This window comes from Sardina pilchardus, chromosome 9 (genome assembly GCF_963854185.1).
Source record: "Sardina pilchardus chromosome 9, fSarPil1.1, whole genome shotgun sequence".
In the NCBI taxonomy this organism is placed as follows: domain Eukaryota; kingdom Metazoa; phylum Chordata; class Actinopteri; order Clupeiformes; family Clupeidae; genus Sardina; species Sardina pilchardus.
Genome location: NC_085002.1, coordinates 21,763,428 through 21,783,003, shown reverse-complemented (window position 1 = coordinate 21,783,003; position 19,576 = coordinate 21,763,428). Strand labels below are relative to the sequence as shown.

General features: G+C 41.2%; 2 protein-coding genes across 2 annotated transcripts; both read right to left on the bottom strand.

Annotated features, from left to right (window-relative positions):
• Nucleotides 1-979: 979 nt before the first annotated feature.
• chia.2 (chitinase, acidic.2) lies at nt 980-4,853 on the bottom strand. Its single transcript, XM_062545045.1, has 12 exons — nt 4,792-4,853; nt 4,464-4,524; nt 4,336-4,362; nt 4,041-4,245; nt 3,780-3,836; nt 3,509-3,674; nt 3,280-3,404; nt 2,822-2,945; nt 2,204-2,386; nt 1,807-1,923; nt 1,578-1,710; nt 980-1,479 (listed from the first exon to the last, which is right to left on the bottom strand). The coding sequence occupies exons 2-12, from the start codon at nt 4,483-4,485 to the stop codon at nt 1,232-1,234; spliced, it is 1,407 nt and encodes a 468-aa protein (XP_062401029.1). The 5' UTR covers nt 4,486-4,524; nt 4,792-4,853; the 3' UTR covers nt 980-1,231.
• A 3,696-nt stretch (nt 4,854-8,549) lies between these two features.
• Nucleotides 8,550-11,734, bottom strand: chia.1 (chitinase, acidic.1). Its single transcript, XM_062545044.1, has 11 exons — nt 11,701-11,734; nt 11,545-11,574; nt 11,218-11,422; nt 10,866-10,922; nt 10,561-10,726; nt 10,231-10,355; nt 9,961-10,084; nt 9,590-9,772; nt 9,312-9,428; nt 9,066-9,192; nt 8,550-8,928 (listed from the first exon to the last, which is right to left on the bottom strand). The coding sequence occupies exons 1-11, from the start codon at nt 11,723-11,725 to the stop codon at nt 8,720-8,722; spliced, it is 1,368 nt and encodes a 455-aa protein (XP_062401028.1). The 5' UTR covers nt 11,726-11,734; the 3' UTR covers nt 8,550-8,719.
• Between the last annotated feature and the right edge of the window lie 7,842 nt (nt 11,735-19,576).

Below are 19,576 nucleotides of genomic sequence, written 5' to 3'. Positions count from 1 at the left end.
CCTAGTCACACAAGCCTTTTGGGGCCCCAGGTGTCTGGGAGCTTATACACAATCAAGGGGGAATGGTGTGGAATATCCATGGGGGCCTGGCTTTTAGGTGAACGAGAAGGTTCTGGATATTCACCTGAGATGTGCTCTGCTATTGTTTGTGTTTTGTTTTCCTCTTTGTATATTATAATTATTTACCCTCCAGAATTATTGGCACCTCTGCTAAAGTTTCTAAAAACAGGATTAAAAAATATATTTTTGGTGATTTATTGTAATCTCACAATGGAAACAACAAGGAAAAATCCAACCTTGAAGGGAAGACAATTTAGTAGTAAAGTAAAGTTTCATGAAGAAACATTTTTTTTTTAGTAAAAACACATCGCCTACAGTTATTGCCCCACCTTTAAAACTCCCTTTTCCAATAAAACAACTTGGAATATTATCCTATTCCATTAAATTGGAGAATACAAAGCAAGGGATTTCAGACCATTCGTCTTTACAAAATCTCTCCAGATTCTTAGGTCAACCATGCATTCTCCTCTTTGAGCCACCCCACTGTTTTTCAATGGAGTTTAGATCAGAGCATGCTGAAATGGCATGGCAAAAGCTTGATCTTGAGTTCAGTAAACTATTTTTGCTTTAATCTGATGTTTGTTTTGGTTCATTGAATTGATGAATGATCCCATCTTTAGTGTCTTGACAGATTTCCTTTGGAAATGTTCAGTTTTTTCATGGGGTTCATGATACCATGCACCACAATTCTCATTAGGCAAGGGGTTCTTTTCAGTATAGTAATTTTTCGGCGCCAAACCCACCTAAAGTGTTCTTGCCAAAGAGTTTTCATTTAATCTGACAGTAGACCACAATTCTAAAGTCACTGTAGCATTCAGGAACTCCTGCCGTTTACGTTTATAATTAAATCACAGGAAAGTCACTTTTGAAGATTTGGTGACCGCGTGGAACAAGATAACCATGACATGACATGTTTGAATGTTTTATTTTAATTTATTTTAGAATCAAATGTAAAGCTCTTAAAAATACATTTTTAGATATCAAGAAACAGAACAAACTGGCCATCCCTGTAGTTTCACAACAAAATGCAACAAACAGCACCAAAGCATATTTTTTCACTTTTTCACTAAGACATCGTTTTCACTCTAAAATTCTTTGCAAATAATGGTGGCACATACAGTATTCTTAAAGCAAGTTTGGCATTACACTGTTAGGGTCCATCCCTGGCTTTTTAAGGCCAGTTGCAGCACTGGCATTTTGAATCATAAACGGTGCCAGAGGCGCAATAGTGGGGGTAGGTTTCTCCTGCAGCGCACTGATAGAAGTTGGACTTGTTGTCTGGGTCAGCGTGGAAGCCGTCGGGCTTTCCGTTGCAGAAGCCGGGGCCGGGCTTGTGTGTGGTGGTGGTGGTGGTGGTGGTGGTGGGTTTGGTGGTCTGGCCAGGCTTAAGTGTGGTGGTAGGTGGAGGAGGGGGATACTCTGGATTATGGTGAAGAAAGAAGGAGGTGTCAGAGGAAGCACTCTCAGAGCAGAATGAGATGTTGTGCATTTTTGTAATGGCAAAAGAAGGGACTTACTGATTCCCAGGAGCGAATTCAGGTGCTTCATGAGAGGATGTTTGCCCTCCCTGCAGAACTCTCCGTTGAAATCATCCAGATCAAGGGCCCAGACAAAGGCACCACCAAACTTTTTGTCCTTCAGATATTGTACCTATGAAGAGAAAAAAAAAGATGGAATCAGTTTTACTTCCTCTGCAGTAATATATACTGTAAGTAAGCCCGTCCACTTAGAAAAGAGATCAATTACCTTGATGTCATAGCTCTTCTTGTTGTCATATCCAACCCATTCATTGCCTTTAACAGCATAAGGAACCTGCTGATCGTCAATCCAGTTCTCAGTGGCACCATTCAGAAAACCGCAGATCTGGAACAAGAATGGTAAATAGTAAATTGACTGCATTTGTATAGTGTTTTTCTACTCCTATGAGCACTCGGTGGTGAAAAATGAAAAAAAAAACTGCCCTTATGCTCACCAATAAGTGCCATGTGGACTACTCTATTTCCATGACTACTATGCATAATGTCTGTAATGTTAATGTCTGTAATGTCTGTTCATGTTAAAATGTTAACATGAAATTTCTACGCCCGCTTTATTTAAGACGTTCACATGTCACGTTCCCTGACGTTTGCCTTTTAAGGTTTACCTCATAGTAGGACCAGAAGCCAGCCTCGCGGGTGTAAGGGCCGGCTGATGCTGCGCCACCGGCTGGTGCGGCAACGCCAGTATCGGTGGAGGTCAGGCGGAAGGTGCGTCCGTATGTGGCAAAGCCCATTCTGAGCTTCTCCAGTGGGGTGCCGTTGTCTCTCCAGTAGGTCATGGCAAAGTCCTGAAAGAGGAGCACAGTGAGCACACCACAGACATTTGGGACATAGATTAATCATTTGGGGCAGCCGTGGTGTACTGGTTAGAGCTTTGGGCTTGTAACCGGAGGGTTGCCGGTTTGATCCCCATGGCCGAAGTGCCCTTGAGCAAGGCACCTAACCCCTCACTGCTCCCCGAGCGCCGCTGATTGGGCAGGCAGCTCACTGCTCTGGGTTGTGTGATTCACCTCACTGTGTGTTCACTGTGTGCTGTGTGTTCACTAATTCGGTTAAATTGGGTTAAATGCAGAGAACTGAATTACCCTCACGGGATCAAAAAAAGTATATATTCTATTCTATATTCTGTTCTATTCATTTTTTCTCAATCCCGTTTATAAATGAGAGCTATGTTTTGGCAACAGAGCATGCCGTAGTAGGGCATGTAAGTAAGTATCACTTACAGTGTTGAAGTTGATCTCGTCGCCCTTATCCTCTGACCCTTGGTACAGTGGGCTGTTGTGGCCTGTGCCAGTTGCCCAGGCACCATTGAAATCGTAGGTCATGATGTTGATGAAGTCCAGGGTCCTAGAAAAGGTCATAGATCAGTTAAATCTGAACAAAGAGAATGAAAGGCATTTGGATGGCCATCTTCACCAGGGGTTCAGTTGACATGTCCCTCACTGATTTAGCTGAGATAATTGTCTGGCTTTAGCTTTGGTGTAAACTGAGCAGTGGGCTCCACCTCAACTGCAGCCTACAGTATGTGACTTATAGAGATTCCTTATCCATTTAAGCGTTTGTATTCATATCAAACCATTTGAACTACAGAAGTCTGCCTAGCTTCATTCAACAAAAAAAACCCCACATATTTGGAATCATGCATTGTTTTGAGAGGGGGAAAAAAAATGTTTGAACTAACTTGGCAACTTCAGCAATTTCATAGCCAGCGTCGATGGTGGGCTTTCCGGCAGCTACAGCAGCACTGAGCAACAGCCTGGGCCTTCCTGTGGCCGCGCCCTCAGCCTCATAAGCTGCCATAAGCTCCTGTTAGAGTGGACAAATAGAGCAAGAAGTCAGAGGCCGAGAAGGGACGTGAGAGAGAGAGAGGGGGAAAGGGACACTCTTAAACAGCAATACCATCTACCCACCCTGCACAGAGCAGTGAACAACTGCTTGTCCTCTGGAGGGCTGCCTCGAGAGCCGGGATACTCCCAGTCCAGGTCCATGCCATCGAAGCCATACATCCTCAGGAAGCTGATGCTGGACTGGATGAACTTTTGCCGATTGCCAGGGGTGGAGACCATGATGGAGAACCTGACAGAGACGGCAGTTGTTTTAAGTCACACAGGTGTATCATGTCTTGAAAAAAACGTTTTTTGAAGCTGTGGGACGAAATGGCCATCCACCACTGTGACTTACTGTCTTGTGCCAAAATTCCATCCCCCGATAGCGAGCAGAGTCTTAAGTGCTGGGTTGCTAGAAGGTCGAGAAGAACATACACCAATTAGATATCAGGAAAGAGGCCATTTATTACTGCTTTGAGTAATTATATAGGCCTATTTTTTCCTCCTGTATAGCTTTGTGCATGTTAGTCACCAATGCTTGGTGTAAAGTAGACTATAGAGTCAAAAGGCTCAGTGGCTTTGAAGAGAGTGCTGACTTCAAAGTACTGTCACTTACACTGTCTTGATATTGTTGAAAGCGGCGTAAAGTGTCTCATCGTTCCACTCGTAGGTCACCAGCTCATTGGCATGGTTGATCATGGCAAAAGCGTAGAACAAGTGGGTGCACAGGAACGGGTCGACATTAGCGGGCATGTATTTTCCAGTCCCTGGCCTGTACTGGGACCAGTTGGTGAAATAGCAACCCATGTCCATGGATGTTCCTATTTACACATGATAGTACTGTAAGTCTGAGCGGAAAAAAAAGAGAGTACTTACATACAGTAAGTCATTTTGATCAAGGGACTACTTACCTACGTGACAGAGCACCAGGCACAAGCCTAAATGGATGCAAAATTAGGTTGTATTAGACATTATCTTTTTCTTTTTTCTTTTTATATATATATATTTTTAAAATATGTGATCAGCTTATCAGCTGTACCTGCGATGAGTGTGAGCCTCATGTTTGACTGTTGTGTCTCCTTTCTTCTTCGAGCTGGTATCTGGTTTCAAAAATAAGTTAAAATCAGTCACGTTGATTGTAAAAGTATAAAGGAGACAAAATTTAAAAATAAATAAATAAATAAATAAAATCTGTTGCTTTAAAAATGGTTCAATAAAATTGCAGCAGTGCAACAGTTAATGTAACAAGCCAGCTTTTGTAAGTATTATTTTATTAGGCCTAAGTTAAAATATTTTCCAAATTCTATCTTTGATACTGTATATGTATCATGTATGATCATTCTAAATTGCTGAATTTCTGTTCTTACCTCGGGAACTTCCTAACTTGTTGAGGAGCCAAAGATGTTCTCGACTGACTGCCTTTTATAAGCCCAAGGGCATATAAGTTCCACCTCACGCAACCTCTAAACCTAATAAGGAATGATATGGTTCGTTTTATATGGACCCAGATGATAAGATAGCTGTAGTGTAAAACTCTGAAGTGTTTATCAATGTTTTCTCTTTCTTTTACAGCCAGGACTCTGGTCTTGTGTAATATTTCTTCATGTTAATTAATGCACTCTAAACACATTTTCAAGAAACTAATTGATTTGGGTGTGCACTAGAGTAGCCACATCATGTGTGAACTGCAGGACAGTGTTTCATGCGAATATGAATATATATATATATATATATATATAAACAACTGTGTATTGATAAATGATAACTGATTAGATCAGTTAGGTGTCGAGAATAGAACACGTTAAAGCCACCTGAGATATGTGTTACAAAGAGGTAGGATGGTTACATAACCAGTATGATAATGCATGAATCCCATTTGTGTCAGAGAGTTCATATACTGTAGTCGAATTGTCCATAGGGATTAGGAATTGTCATAGGACAAGTAGTGGGTCAGGTATGGTGTGCAGGCCAGGAACTGGGAAGGGGACAGCAACAGGCGATGGTATAGGGCAGTCATAGGGATGGGACTTCAGGTGTGAAGAAGAGGGCCAGACACAAGGAGGGCAGACTGGTAGTGGTTTACCTCACAGGTGAGGTAATGGGGAAGAAAGAGAGATATAGAATGGCTTAGTATTTCTCTATGATAGTATATCAATGGTATTTGATGGTGTTATACTATAGAGAGAAAAGGCCAGAGAGGGAGAGCTGATTTTGTCCAATTGATGGTAATGCATAACTCATGGTTTGCAATGACACTTATAGTGATTGTAATATCCCTTTGAGTTAAAAGAACAGAATATCACTTTATGATTTCTCTGACCCATAGTGCATTGTGAAAACAACTGATAAACACTGATAAAGGTTATAAAAGAAAGAGTTACGTAGCTGTACAAAATCATCAAAGTCAAGTCATCAAAGTTGATATTAACATCAGTTGGTGTATTCAACTTCTCATATCTATGCTGCACAAGCGAATATGTCCACCTTCTTACTGCTGACTCAGGCTTGTCAACTTGTAGAATTTGCTGTGGGTGCAGAACAGATGAATTGATACTAAACCTTTAATAAATCTGCCTTATATTTGAGCACAGCATATTTAATTGAAAAGATGCTGCACAATTAAACTTTTTCGCACATCTCTAAATGAGGACAATACCACATAGGCTATCCGTGTGTTTTTGTTTGTTTTGGACACCACAACCTCATTGTCATGACGACGCATAAATGACAGACACTAGGTTATGTCATCCATAGTTCTGGTAGCTGTTCTCGTAATCAGGGTTTTGACAGCTTTTTGGCAAGCAGGCTGCGGCTTTATCTGTTGGACTTATTACACCATGTCCTGTTTGCATGGTGCCATGTACCCTATTGATTTCTCAGTAATTGTGGCTTTATTATGTAGGCCATAAAGAGATTGTTCAAACATTGAATGATAGTAAAAGGTACAGGAGTGCGGCTTCCTCGCTCTTGAAGGGACATGGCAGTAACCCACTCGCAGATAAACTCTTTCGTTATCTTGTTGGGGAATGCACCTATTAGTCATATACATACTGTACATACAATACATATATTTCTCCTGAGTCAACTGACATGCCATGTGGGCTCTATCACAGAATGCCCGACTCTGTTTCATCTGCAAGATGTAAACATGCTCTTGAAGACTTCTCTGTTGTACACTTAAAGGGACACTTCACCGATTAGCATTGAGCTTTGTATCTTTAGAAAACCAGTCATGTTTTTGAACGGTCGTGCATCATTCCCTCAGTTTGCCTTGAGATGGGAGAAATACAGATTTCAATGTTTGACTTCCTACTTTCAATGATGTAAAAATCATCATTGAAAGCAGGAAGTCCTATTCATGGGTTTCATTGAAATCCGTATTTCTCCCATCTCAAGTCAAGGCAAACTGAGGGAATGATGCACGACCATTCAAAAACATGACTGGTTTTCTGAAGATACAAAGCTCAATGCTAAGCGTTGAAGTGTCCCTTTAAACTGGATCATTGACGACCTTAGATGTAACCTTAGACCTATGACGATGATAATGATAATAATTAACTACATCTGGCTAATTCCTGCAGTCAGCTATATTCACTGAACTTCTTTGATATGACACTCATTTGCAAGAATGCGTTGTGTATACAATAATGATTTCTATTAAGTTGTTAATGGTTTATGCTGACTGCCTAATGGAACACATTGAGGACAGCAGTCATGGCACACCTCAGTTGAATGTTTTCAACAGGTGTGGCAGTTTGGGCGGGGGGTCGGGGGTTGTCAGAGCACCTAACCTGGGAAACCTTTTGAGATTGCAAAGGGAAAGCACTGTTATATTGAATCATAGCCCACTCTGTTATTTAGCAACCGCCTAGGCCACATGAACAAATCTGTTTCACATCCACTCTGTCTATGCAAGCAATTCCTTGAGGCGACTAGAAGAAGGCAGACAGACAGCTACATGGTCATGAAATAGACTCCCAACTTCGTCTTCCCACAGACCAATGTTAAATTGTGGTCAAACTGCACCAGATATTCTTAGTGGTCCGCGAGCAAACGTAATAAAAAAGAAAAGTAGTTTTTGATTGTTGTTTTAGCACATGTGATTTGATTGTTGTTTTAGCATTACAAATAGAATTAGATTTGTAGCGGTTACTGTCTAGATTAATCTGGTGTATCCAACATTTTGAAATACATAAGGCTTAGATGTCTACAGTTCTCATTCCTGACATTCTAGAATGAAGTTAAAAAGGCAAAAGAAAATGTTTTTCTCCAAAACTCAACTCTCCTTTTTTTCCATCTGCTTTCTGCCTCTCAACCAGCAGTCCACTTCAAAGAACATGTCACTTCTTTGGGAAATTAGCTTCAGTTATTTGTAATCTGTGGTGTTGGTTGGTGGTCTATAGGCTATTTTGACTTCTTAATAAAGGAGGACATCCTTATATTTTGATATTGAAAATAATCTAAAATGTACCTTGGCAAATCCCATACTGATTCAAAGCCTATAGTAGCCCACTGCTACTGAAATCTGATAGTCAGCTCAGGTTGCTGTTATATAGGCTACAATTAAACTGTTTATCTGGTTCGATATCTTACTATCTTGTCTCTTTTTGTAAATCACGATACTGATTGTATCCTGCTACATTGCAAAGATGCAGAAAAAGAACTTAGCTTATTAGGCTTTATTTGATGGGTCATTGAAGAATGGGGGTGGGTTCTGGAAACAACCTTAGGTTGAACTCCAGCCTGTATGACACTGAGGCTGTGTGTGGTAAGGTGTTCCAACAATAGCCTACTGCTGCTATGGCTCTCCGGTCTTACCTACATCTTGCATATCTTACATATACAGTACAGCACATGTATCTGACAGGTCAACTGTTGTTACTACTGTATATCGATGCCTGCCTTAATGCTACTGTAATATGTGTAGTGTAATACAATAAAAAAAAACCTCAAACGACCTAGATACTTATATTGTTTATGGTTTTATATATGACTATAGGCCTACCCACTGGCTGAAGAGCATAGGCGTAATAAATATTTAGATATGAATTCAGGTTATGGGAAAGGACCATTACTGTAGGTCTGCCAAAGCTGCTGAAAAGATGTGTCAGACAAGAAGTGAACGATGTGTATCTTTTATTTGAGAGTAAAAAAAAAATCTTTCTCTTCACAGTAACATTCAGTCAGCATAGCACTTTACAAAAGAAGGGATAAAAAACGTCCAAACATCCCACTGATTAATGATACTGACACAAAGCTGCGTTTTTTGGCCTCCAGAGCTGTCCCTGTCTTTCCTTATGGATAGTCACAGCACTTGCAGGAGTCTTGGTACTCAAGGCCAGGCTGGCAGCTGTGCACGTAGGTGTTTCCACGGAAACACTGGAAGTAGGTGGTGGCGTCGGCAGCGTTTGGGTAAAGGCCGTCGGGGCGGCCCACACAGAAACTGGCCACGGGGTCCGGCGTGGTGGTGGGGGCTTGAGTGGTGGTGGGTTTGGGTGGGAAACCTGAAGGATCACGAGACATTTTTATTTTTATTTTTTTAATGAGAGAAAATACTGTACTGTAATGTAGACATTGTTTTTGTGTTTCAACACTTGTGATCTTGTGTGATATGTCTCCAGTGAATTGTGTGCGTCTTTACCCAGTGAGTTGCGCAGGTAGTTGACCAGAGGGTATTTGCCATCTGCGCAGAAGACACCTCCAAAGTCGTCCAGGTCAAGACTCCACACTGAAGCCCCACCCAGGTTCCTCACCCTCAGCCACTGGGTCTGATAGCCATAGCAGAACACATTCCATATTACTGTTTACATATTACCGTACTTAAGGTGCACCCATTCAGGGGATATTAGCTTGAGCTAATAGCAAAGAAATGTCATTTGTTGCGTACCTTTGCAGCAAAGCTCTCCTTGCTATCATAGCCCACCCAGGAGCTGCCATGGGTTGCGTAGGGAACCTTCTGTTCTGCGATCCAACCCACTGTGCCAGATGATGTGAAGGAGCAAACCTGAGAGAGAGAGAGAGAGAGAGAGAGAGAGAGAGAGAGAGAGAGAGAGAGAGAGAGAGAGAGAGAGAGAGAGAGAATGTCAGTGCACTGACAGTGCTAGACACGGCTGTGCTGTTATGTGTATGTACTATGTACTGCACTAGAGACAGCGAAGGCCTCACCTCATAGTAGGACCAGAAGCCAGCGTCGCGGGTGTAAGGGCCGGGGTCAGCCGCGCCGTCTGCTGGAGCTCCGGGGCCTGACTCCGAGGTCGCCAGATGGAATGTGCGGCCATACGTGGGGAACCCCAGGAGCAGCTTGTCAGAATCGGCACCCTTGGCCAGCCAGTAGGTCACAGTCGAGTCCTAACAGAGGAGGACCAAATGCAAAATCAGAAATGTGTGCAGATCCGTTGTTCTGAAAATGAATGGCTAGTATCGAGAGCATTCTTGAGATAGGCAACTCAAGTCTCCCACACACTGCAGGATATTGTGATGAAGTTAGAATAGGAAACACAAGAAATTCTTTTTTTTTTTTTCAGTTATCATCTTACAATGTTGTGGTGAGCTTGAGATGCTGAGTCGAGAGAGCTGGGGTAGAGGGGGCTGTTGTGTCCAGTCTTTTTCTCCCAGGCACCATGATAGTCATAGGTCATGATGCTGATGAAGTCCACTTGACTGTAGACATGTAAACATGTAAACATCTCAACTGTATACATTTAGGTTTAGGCTAAATATGTCCCAGTATCTCTGCTGGATTGTGCATTCAAGTAACGGTGTGCCAGACATGTTGGCTGCCATTGCAGCTATATAGTTATACATACCTTGACACCTCTGGAACCTCGTAGGAGATATCGACTGTGTCCCTCATAGCGCCGACTTTGATAGAGAGTAGGAGGGGGGGTTTCTTGTTGGACACGGCCTCAGCCATAATGGCCAGTCTCAGCTCCTGTAAACGGGCAAGGAGCGACAAACAAACAAACCAACAAACAAATAACAGTGTTGGTTAAGAGATGATTGAAATGCCATGACTGAATGATAAATAGCTAATTTGTTTTTTTTTTTAGCTCAAGGCCTACTGACAAAAAAGCCTTTGTCAGTGATGTTAACTGTTTTGTTCTGTCTATTAGCCCACTGTGGGTTTCCTCTCTCACCGTGAGCAGGGCAGTGAACCTCTGCTTGTCGTCCAGTGGGCTGCCATTTTGTCCAGGAAAATCCCAGCACAGGTCCAGCCCATCAAAGTTGAAAGTTCGCAGGAAACTCAAGGCCGAACGGATGAATGTTTGACGGCCCTCTGGCGTGAATACCATGGGGACGAATCTGCAATGAGGTATGAACAGAATGAGAAGACTACTCGAGGACCAAAAATGGCCTGCTGCACGCTTAATTGCACAATTGTATTAATTGTATTATGTATTATGTAGCTTATCTCATGCAGTAAATGGATGTTTAAACTTACGGACTGACTCCATCGACCAAGCCTCCAACAGCGAGGAGAGTTTTCATGTTAGGATTGCTGAAAAGGTACAACAAGTCAATAACTACAGTATGTGACCTTATTTTTTTTTTCATTATTTTTTTTTTTTTAAAAAGAAATACTGTAGTTTCATTAAGTTAGAGAGGACTGACACATGTCTAAGTTCTACTTAGGGTCTGTTCCATAAGCAACACTGGTCTACACAACACGATGGAAATAAATGCATAGGTCATTGTACTGTACATGTCCATCCATGTCATATATTATGCATGTTCTTTGATGTACTGCCCATTTCCTGTGGTGAGAAGAGCTGTCCAAAAAGAGCCCCACTTACGTCAGTTTGAGGTTGTTCAGTTGTCTATACATGTCCTCATCATTCCACTCAACAGTGGCCAGCTTATTCTCGGGGCTGATGGTGGCCAGTGTGTAGATCACATGCGTGCAGAGGAAAGGGTCCACGTTGGCGGGAGTGAACTTGCCCACGCTGGGTCTGTACTGGGACCAGTTGGAGAAGTAGCATACCAGCTTGGTGGAGCTCACTGGACAAGAGGGAGTCAGATCAATATGAGCTTGTCTTTAAGTCCCTGCGTTGTATTTAAATGAAACCTATAGGTCTGAATTTCTCTGTGCTTCATACAGGATATAAATATCAGACACCTACCCATTTGCAGGGTGAGCAGCACTCCTAAAGCTAAAGAAAGTGCAGAGAGAGAGAGAGAGAGAGAGAAAACATTAAAGTAATTGCATACATTGTAACATGTATCATGTGTTGACTATTATGCTGACAGGGGCAAGGAGACTGGGACAAGAAACCCACCTGCCAAAACAACAAGTCGTGCCATTGTCCAATTTCTGTTGGAAAAAAAGTATATTTAAAGTAGCCTATAACATAATCCAAGGGCAATAATATAATTTCCTTCTTGTAAAGGGCAATGCCTTTTCAAAATAAAACAATTATTCTTCACCCAACACAGTTTTCAGTTTTCAACACAGAATTTCCCCTTGGGGATCAATAAAGTATCTATCTATCTATCTGTTTTATTAAAATTGCATGCAGATTTAACCAATGTCTTTTAAAATGGACAAATAAATGGGCTGAAGACAAACACTGATTTACCTGTTTCCCCCTCTGTTTTGACAATTCAGTAAGGGTCCAGTAACGCTCATTTATACTCCAACCCTAATAATGGGTACCAAAGTACACCTGATAAGTCAACTAGGAAATAGGTTTCACAATATTTTTTCACACGTCAGTGATTTGTTATAAGTGGGATTTTCCTATCCTAGTTTCCTATCCTAGATATTGTAAAAGGGTCCATTTATTTACAAGTGCTACTTACTTGTGAAAAGTGGTACTTGGTTGACACAATGTATAGCCCAGCAAAATGCACCATTTCTAACAATGCATGTTACAGTAATTTTCTGTGTATTAGCCGCATTGTGTATAAGCCACAGGACAGTGTTTATGCAAGTTAAAAGAAACAAAGCCATATTAACCCTTTCATGCACGCATTATGAAGAAAAGTGTCTAGATTTTTTTAGTATTGATTTTATTACTCTATATGAGCCCAATATTGAAAATCAGTTGGAATTTTTTAAAAATATGCTTTTATATAGAAGTTATGTTATTGTCCACGTATGTGGACAGTGCGCAACAAAGGGGTAAAAAAGAATAAAATGTAATGACAGAAAATGTGGAAACTATGGCCCTCTACTTCCTCCATACTACCCACCCAGCCCTCTACTACCCCCATACTACCCACCCACCTCTCTACTACCTCCATACTACCCGCCCAACCCCTCTACTACCCCCATTATTGCTCACCGACCCTCACCCACCCCTCTACTACCCCCATATTACCCACCTCTACTACCACCACTACCCAACCACCCCTCTACTACATCCCTACTACCCACCCCTCTACTACTAATCCACCCACCCCTCTAGTACTCTCATACCCACCCCTCTACTACCCACCCACCCCTCTACTACCCCCATATTACCATACCACCTTGGCATTACCACATGTAATTAGGTCATTATTTATAAATATGTTTACCAAATGTTTGTTTCTTTGTAATTAAAAGCAATTAAAATCATATTTGAAAAAAAAAAAAAAAAAAAAGTCAAATTACAAAATCTAATTTTTGGCCATTTAACTCCTCTGTTGCGCAACGTCCACATACGTGGACAGTTGCTTTTTAGGGTCTACAAACTCTATTTTACATCCGATTTAATTTCTGAAAACATAGAGTTGTTCAACACACTCTCCTGTACAGCATAATATTTTTTTTTTACATGATTTTGCCTTCTTGAGTACTAGCTTTTTACAGATATGTCTGGAGCATTCAGCATATTGCCATTACTGTCACTCATGTTGAATTGATGATGTCATCAAGCAGTCAATATTCCAAATATAAGATGATACATATTGTTAATATATTGCCAAGGACCTACTAAAACTGCCCTGAAGTGGATTGGTGTATATAACATGATAAACTAGATGTACCGCAAAGCGATACACAATATCACCGCCGCTCAGTCCTGCACATTCTCTCCGCAAATATCAATCACGCTTGTGTTTCCATCGCCTACTCCATCCCTACTGCAACTTTTATGTATGTAAATGAGTGTGTGCATGTGTGCGCTTGCTTTTGTGTATGAGTGCTTCTCTGTCTAGTGTGAGTGTGTGTCTGCTTGTGTGTGTGTTTAATGTGTCTCTGAGTATATGTTCACTGTGTTCTCTGCCGTCACTGTCACTCCAATATCAGATAACACACACACACACACACACACACACACACTCACATGCGCACGTGTGCACACACACACAAAAACACACATACACAGGCACACACTCACACACGCACACACACATACACACACACACACACACACACACACAAACACACACACACAGGCACACCCAGAGAGAGATTGAGAGAAAGAGAGAACACACACAGAATACACACAGATAACACAGACACAGAGAGAGAGAGAGAGAGAGAGAGAGAGAGAGAAAGAAAGAGAACACACACAGAACATGCACATACACACATATACACACATGCAAACACACAGATGGGCACACAGAAACGCACCCACACACACAGGCTATAGTACATCACACACACACATTCACTTCTCAGCTCCGGTGGTCTCACAAAATGTACTCAAAGATGTGTGTGTGTGTGTGTGTGTGTGTGTGTGTGTGTGTGTGTGTGTGTGTGTGTGTGTGTGTGTGTGTGTGTGTGTGTGTGTGTGTGTGTAGGTGTGTGTGTGTGTGTGTGTGTGTGTGTGTGTAAGGGTGTATGTGTGCATGCGTGTGGGCGTGTTTGTGCATGTGTTTGTATAATGTTTTATGTACATGTGTGTATGTAGTGGTGCGTGTGTGTGTGTGTATTTATGTGTGGGTTTCTAATGGTGTCACTTATATGTTTCTAGGACAAAAACTAGCAGAGATTGAGATGTTTGGAACAGTTTTTGAAATCCCCAGGGGGGGATTTAGACTCCAGATAATACCACCATCTACTGGCCGATGGGTATACAGTCCTGAATGTACACATAAATCCATTTATTTTATAGCCCCCCATGGATGAAATTCCACAAAACTTGGCATACTCCCAGAGGGTGTCAGGTTAATCATACACATGAAATTTGGTGCAGTTCATAACATCTCATCTGAAGATAGGGGCAATTAAAGCAATATTACATTGCATTTTCAATTTTTACGATGGGGGGGCAAATCACAAATGACTGGTTATAAGCTAAGTTGATGCAAGCTCTAGAGAACAACATACCATAAACATTTTGTCATCCTCGGTGCCACGGCTCAGGTAGTTATGTAGGAAAAACTGTCATTTTTGGGCTTCGGGCGGGGGCAGCGCGGGGGTGGAGTGACCCCCGGGGACGAAACGAAAATTTTCCATAGAACTCTACTGGGGCTACATGCCCACCAAGTTTCATGCGCTCCGGTGTTACGGTGTCCCGGGAATCGTTGACGAAAAATGACGGGAAAAAATAATTAAAAAAAAAAAAAAAAAAAAACTTTGACAACAACTATATGACCGCTTCGCTAGCTACGCTAGCGGCGGTCATAATAAGTAGAAAACAGAGTTAAAGTTACTGTCCACGCATGTGGACGTTGCGCATGAAAGGGTTAATACCATATTAACTGCCCCTGTGTATTAACCTCACAGCTGAAGACATTTTGCTAAATCAACGTGTAAGCCGTGGCTAATGGTTGGGAAATGACGGTATTTAAAACACAATTTTTTTTATTTTCTTGATGCAGTTGATAAAAAAGGGCATGTACTTTGGAAATCATTCAGTTGGGAAAGCCATAGTACAGATACGGCTCACTGGCCCAGAGAAGACAGTTAATGTAAACACTCCCGCATACAGTCCCACATACAGTAGTCCCTCCTAGTAAAGATAGAGTGTGGACTGGAGAGAGAGGTCACAACCAGTTATGTCAGAGGCTTTGGACATAACTGATAACTGTCTCTAATTTCCTTTTTTTTGCAACTGTCTGAACTCATACCCATCGTTGGGGAGTAACGCATTACATGTAATTGAGTTATGTAATTTAATTACAAAATAAATGTAACAGTAATCTATTACAGTTACTGTAGAACAAATTGTAATTCGATTACAGGTACTTTTGAAAATTTTCAAAATTACAATTTGAATTACATCTCAATATTGTCAGCAAAACTTTGCAAAGATTGTATGTAAAAAGAACTGTTTCTCTCCACAGCCATAGTTTGATACGGGACCTTCTGATAGGCTCTCTCACGTCTACAGCGCCATCAGCGTAGGCCTACATGCCTGCCTGTAAACGTGTTATGATTATCATTATATTATCCTCACAAAAAAATGTGATGCTAATTCATGTATTGAATGCCCTTGCTGCCTTGTGCGCTTGTACAGAACTGCTCGGCAGCCTGTAGACCAAGGCCGAAATCTTCGCATGGATTTGGGGACTATATACATCATTCAAAAATCGGAAAAGTAATCAAAAAGTAATCAAAAGTAATTAGTTACGTTACTCAGAAAAAGTAATTCAAATAGTTACACTACTATTACATTTTAAACAGAGTAACTTGTAACTGTAACACATTACATTTTTAAAGTAACCTTCCCAACACTGCTCATACCCATACAGTGACGAATGAAGTAATGATGCTCTCTATGATGGCTTTGTAGAAATGTGAGCAACAGATGTTTGCTCACATGAAGCTTCTTCAGTTGTCTAAGAAAGTAAAAGAGAGTCTTTGTTCAGCGTTGTTGATGAGTGTTGTTATTTCCCATTCTAAATGGCAGGGTGCACAATCGTCTGCAGCTAACTGTTACTTGTTGGACTTTTCCAGTGCTTTTAATACACTACAGCCACACATTGTAGCTACTGTATGAAGCTTCTTAGCTTTAACCTCAGTAGAGCTACTGTTGCATGGATCTCCACAAACATCTCCATTTTTATTTATCCATGTACACCGCTGACTGGAGGCACAGCAGTGATCCCTGTCGACTCTGCCTTGGTTGGCTACACTCATCATACCAAAATGAGGCAAGGAGCTCACAATAATTGCCTCCCATCCAAGTGTTAGATGAGGTGGTTCCCTCATACAAACACCTGGGTGTATATGAGGACAACAAGCTGGACTGGAAGATAAACAGCAGTATTCAAGGTAACTTTATTGTCTTCAAGAAGGCCCATTGTTTTTTTTATTAGGAAACTTGTCATTTCAAATCAGCAGACCAATTTTAAAAATGTTTTCTCGTGGTATTCTAGTAAGTGTCCTTTTTATGCTGTTTTTCTTGGCGCGGCAGCTTAACAGTGGATGACAGGAACAGGAAAAACAAAAAGGTAAGGTCCATTATTGGCATGTGCTTGTCTTGTTGTATTGATGTATGTTCACTGTACTGTCATTGTCTTGTTGCTGTCCTGTCCCATCTACAGTATATTTGAAGTATGAGTTAAGAAATGTAAAGGAGTCTGTCAAGATTATGGACTGATCACATAGCCTATAGGCTATAATGACTGGGGTGTAAGGCCTCCTCAAACCCACAACTATTTTCTTGAGAGTTGTTACCGCCTTGTGGAGCACCGGTGCTGAGAGTTAGAGGGCATAATATAGCATATATATTGTAGCATATTTACCTCCGCCAAAGAGGTTATGTTTTCATTGGGGTTTGTTTGTATGTTTGTTTGTTTGTTTGTTTGTTTGTTAGCAAGATATCTCAAAAAGTTATGGATGGATTTCGAAGAAATCCAGGAGGCGGTTAATAGTGTTCGCTTGGCGGAGGTTTGCGCTCTCGGAGTGCTTTTCTAGTTATTATAGCATTATATTTGCGTTGCGTACATAACACCAAACAAAACACACCAACGGGGTAGCTCACCCCAGAGGAGATATTCACTAAACGCTACAAAGTGTCACGTGTCAGAAATGATTTCATGACGCTTACCCTTCCTTTGAGGGTGACACTGGCAAAACAGATATGTGTTTGGAATCTTCAGTGAACCCAATATAGTGATCAATATTCCCCCTCAAGATCTGATAACTGCCCATGTTAGTCTTTGACTGACTGGTTCCCATTGTTTTAACCTGTAGGTCAAGGTTGTTGTCATAATATACTTGGGCAGTGCCAAGGCCAGTGAGTGATAAGTGAACTCGCCTGAGATGTGGACATCTGCTGTGATTGGTTATTTCAGGACAATACAGGATCTGATGATGAATGAGAAAGTAATGCACGCAAACCACTGCTTTTGAACACAGTCCCCATGTATTTATTGAAGATTATTTACAAGTGCACCATTTCCACATCGTCCCATTTCATCTTCCCGCGCAGACAGTCACCTGAGAGGTACTGAGGCATAGAAGATGGGCTCCCAGAAAGCAGCTAGATGACTGACCAAAAGCTGACCAGTTGACACGAATGTGTCCGACATCTCTTGTGTGCTGACTGAAAAGTTACACGCATGTGATGAGCAGATCTCACTTGACTGGGAATGCATCCTCGTCGCTTCGAAACTAGACTACCTTATACGGTAGGCCTCAGTCGCTGTTGCAAAATAAAAAATATACACATATCTTCAGTCATGGGCGTCTGTGTTGTCTGTGGAGAGCTGACTAGTTCTCTAGTTCTCAGCACTGTCAGTACATGTAGGTGACAAAGACCACAAGCAAACTGGAAAAAAAAAAAACCTACGTCTATTCACAGTTGTACAGAAGGCAATGCTAAAATGGCCATATTTCGAATCGTCACATGTTTGAACAACTATATTTCTCCTTAAGAAACAACTATGTAACTCAAGAGGCTTTAACATTCACGGTGTGAGTAGCTGCCTCTATCTGGATGTTAATCACATACAAAAAAAAAACTGTTGTTATCATTAATATTACAAAAAATGTCACGACTCACTTGGATAGAAAACCACCCTGTGTTTCAGTAGGCACAGAGTTAACACTGTTGAACAAGTTTACATTTGTATCAAGAACGTCTTGGTCTTTAGAATTCAAAGCACAAGAGTGAAACACATCATTTGCTGAGAACGTTTGGGCTTATCTTGGTCCAACAGTATCCAATATAATACAGTAATCAACAGTAATTAACAAAAGTACATAAATATCTGGCATGATTACATGACTGAAATTCCGTCTCCCTGCAATAGTGACACAAAAAGGAAATATTGAGATCCTTGTTCTAGAAAGGACATCTCACACTCTCACCAGGGTTTACATTTTAAATGGCATTCATGGTCCCACTTCAGTCAAATAACACCTGATTTCAAACTGGATGCCATCTGCATCCTCCATTTAATCCCACAAGGCCAGAGCTGTGCAGCCAAGCAGGAATGCTATCTGTAGGCCTTGCTTTTGCTTCATGCTCGTGTGTCATCATACTTAGCCTTTATTTGGGGCGAGAGTGCATTGGATAAGAAACAATGTAATCTAAACCCTTATCTGGGTAGTACCTAGCCAATCAACTAATAATTAACAAGAGTATTCTATAATATTTGACAAAGGGGGGCTGTTGATGGGAGATATGGTGGCAAATAATATAGGAGAGCTTGGATGACTGTCCAGGAACTATCACATATGTTCTGCAACAATAGTTAATACAGTAACAGAAAAAAAAATATTTTATTAGAATAAAGCCATTTGAAACCGTCCAATTAGTTGCTTCAAGTGATGATACATACTGCTGACTATGGGAGGTGTTTCAAGTGAAGTACACAGTATAATATAAGGTTATATTACATGCAACAACTTGAATAATGTTACTGAATTAGAAAAATCCAACAGCCTGTCCCATCCAATTCCTCGATAGATCATGAATCATGTATCACATACAAAATTAATTACAATATAAACAAGTAATAAATAGAAAACAAAATAGAAGCATCAAACAGAGCGCTGATTTGCTTGAGAAAATGTCATCAGCAGGCATGGTCAAGTAGCCTCTGGTTTCATTTTCACACAGCCAGACTGTGTTATTGTCACACTGTGACCTCAACATTATATTGTTGAAAGAAAGCCATGGGCAGTGGAGGAAAGGAAAAACAAAACAAGTGTGGGAGGAACCAGGGGTATTTTAGTGGGGACGAACAAACCCAAACACACCTGGTTTGTTCCCATAAGGCAAGTTTCTACTGACAATATTACCAGTGCACAATCAAAGCCAGCTT

Bases quoted from the DNA above. Each gene is read 5' to 3' on its own strand.
- chia.2 (XM_062545045.1), bottom strand. From the start codon at position 4,485: ATGAGGCTCACACTCATCGCAG. The intron at 4,363-4,463 runs GTACAGCTGATA...GCATCCATTTAG, and splicing joins GAGGCTCACACTCATCGCAG to GCTTGTGCCTGGTGCTCTGT. The intron at 4,246-4,335 runs GTAAGTAGTCCC...ATGTGTAAATAG, and splicing joins CCTGGTGCTCTGTCACGTAG to GAACATCCATGGACATGGGT.
- chia.1 (XM_062545044.1), bottom strand. From the start codon at position 11,725: ATGGCACGACTTGTTGTTTTGGCAG. The intron at 11,423-11,544 runs GTAGGTGTCTGA...CCTCTTGTCCAG, and splicing joins GCTGCTCACCCTGCAAATGG to TGAGCTCCACCAAGCTGGTA. The intron at 9,773-9,960 runs GTAAGATGATAA...CTCCTCTGTTAG, and splicing joins CTCAAGCTCACCACAACATT to GACTCGACTGTGACCTACTG.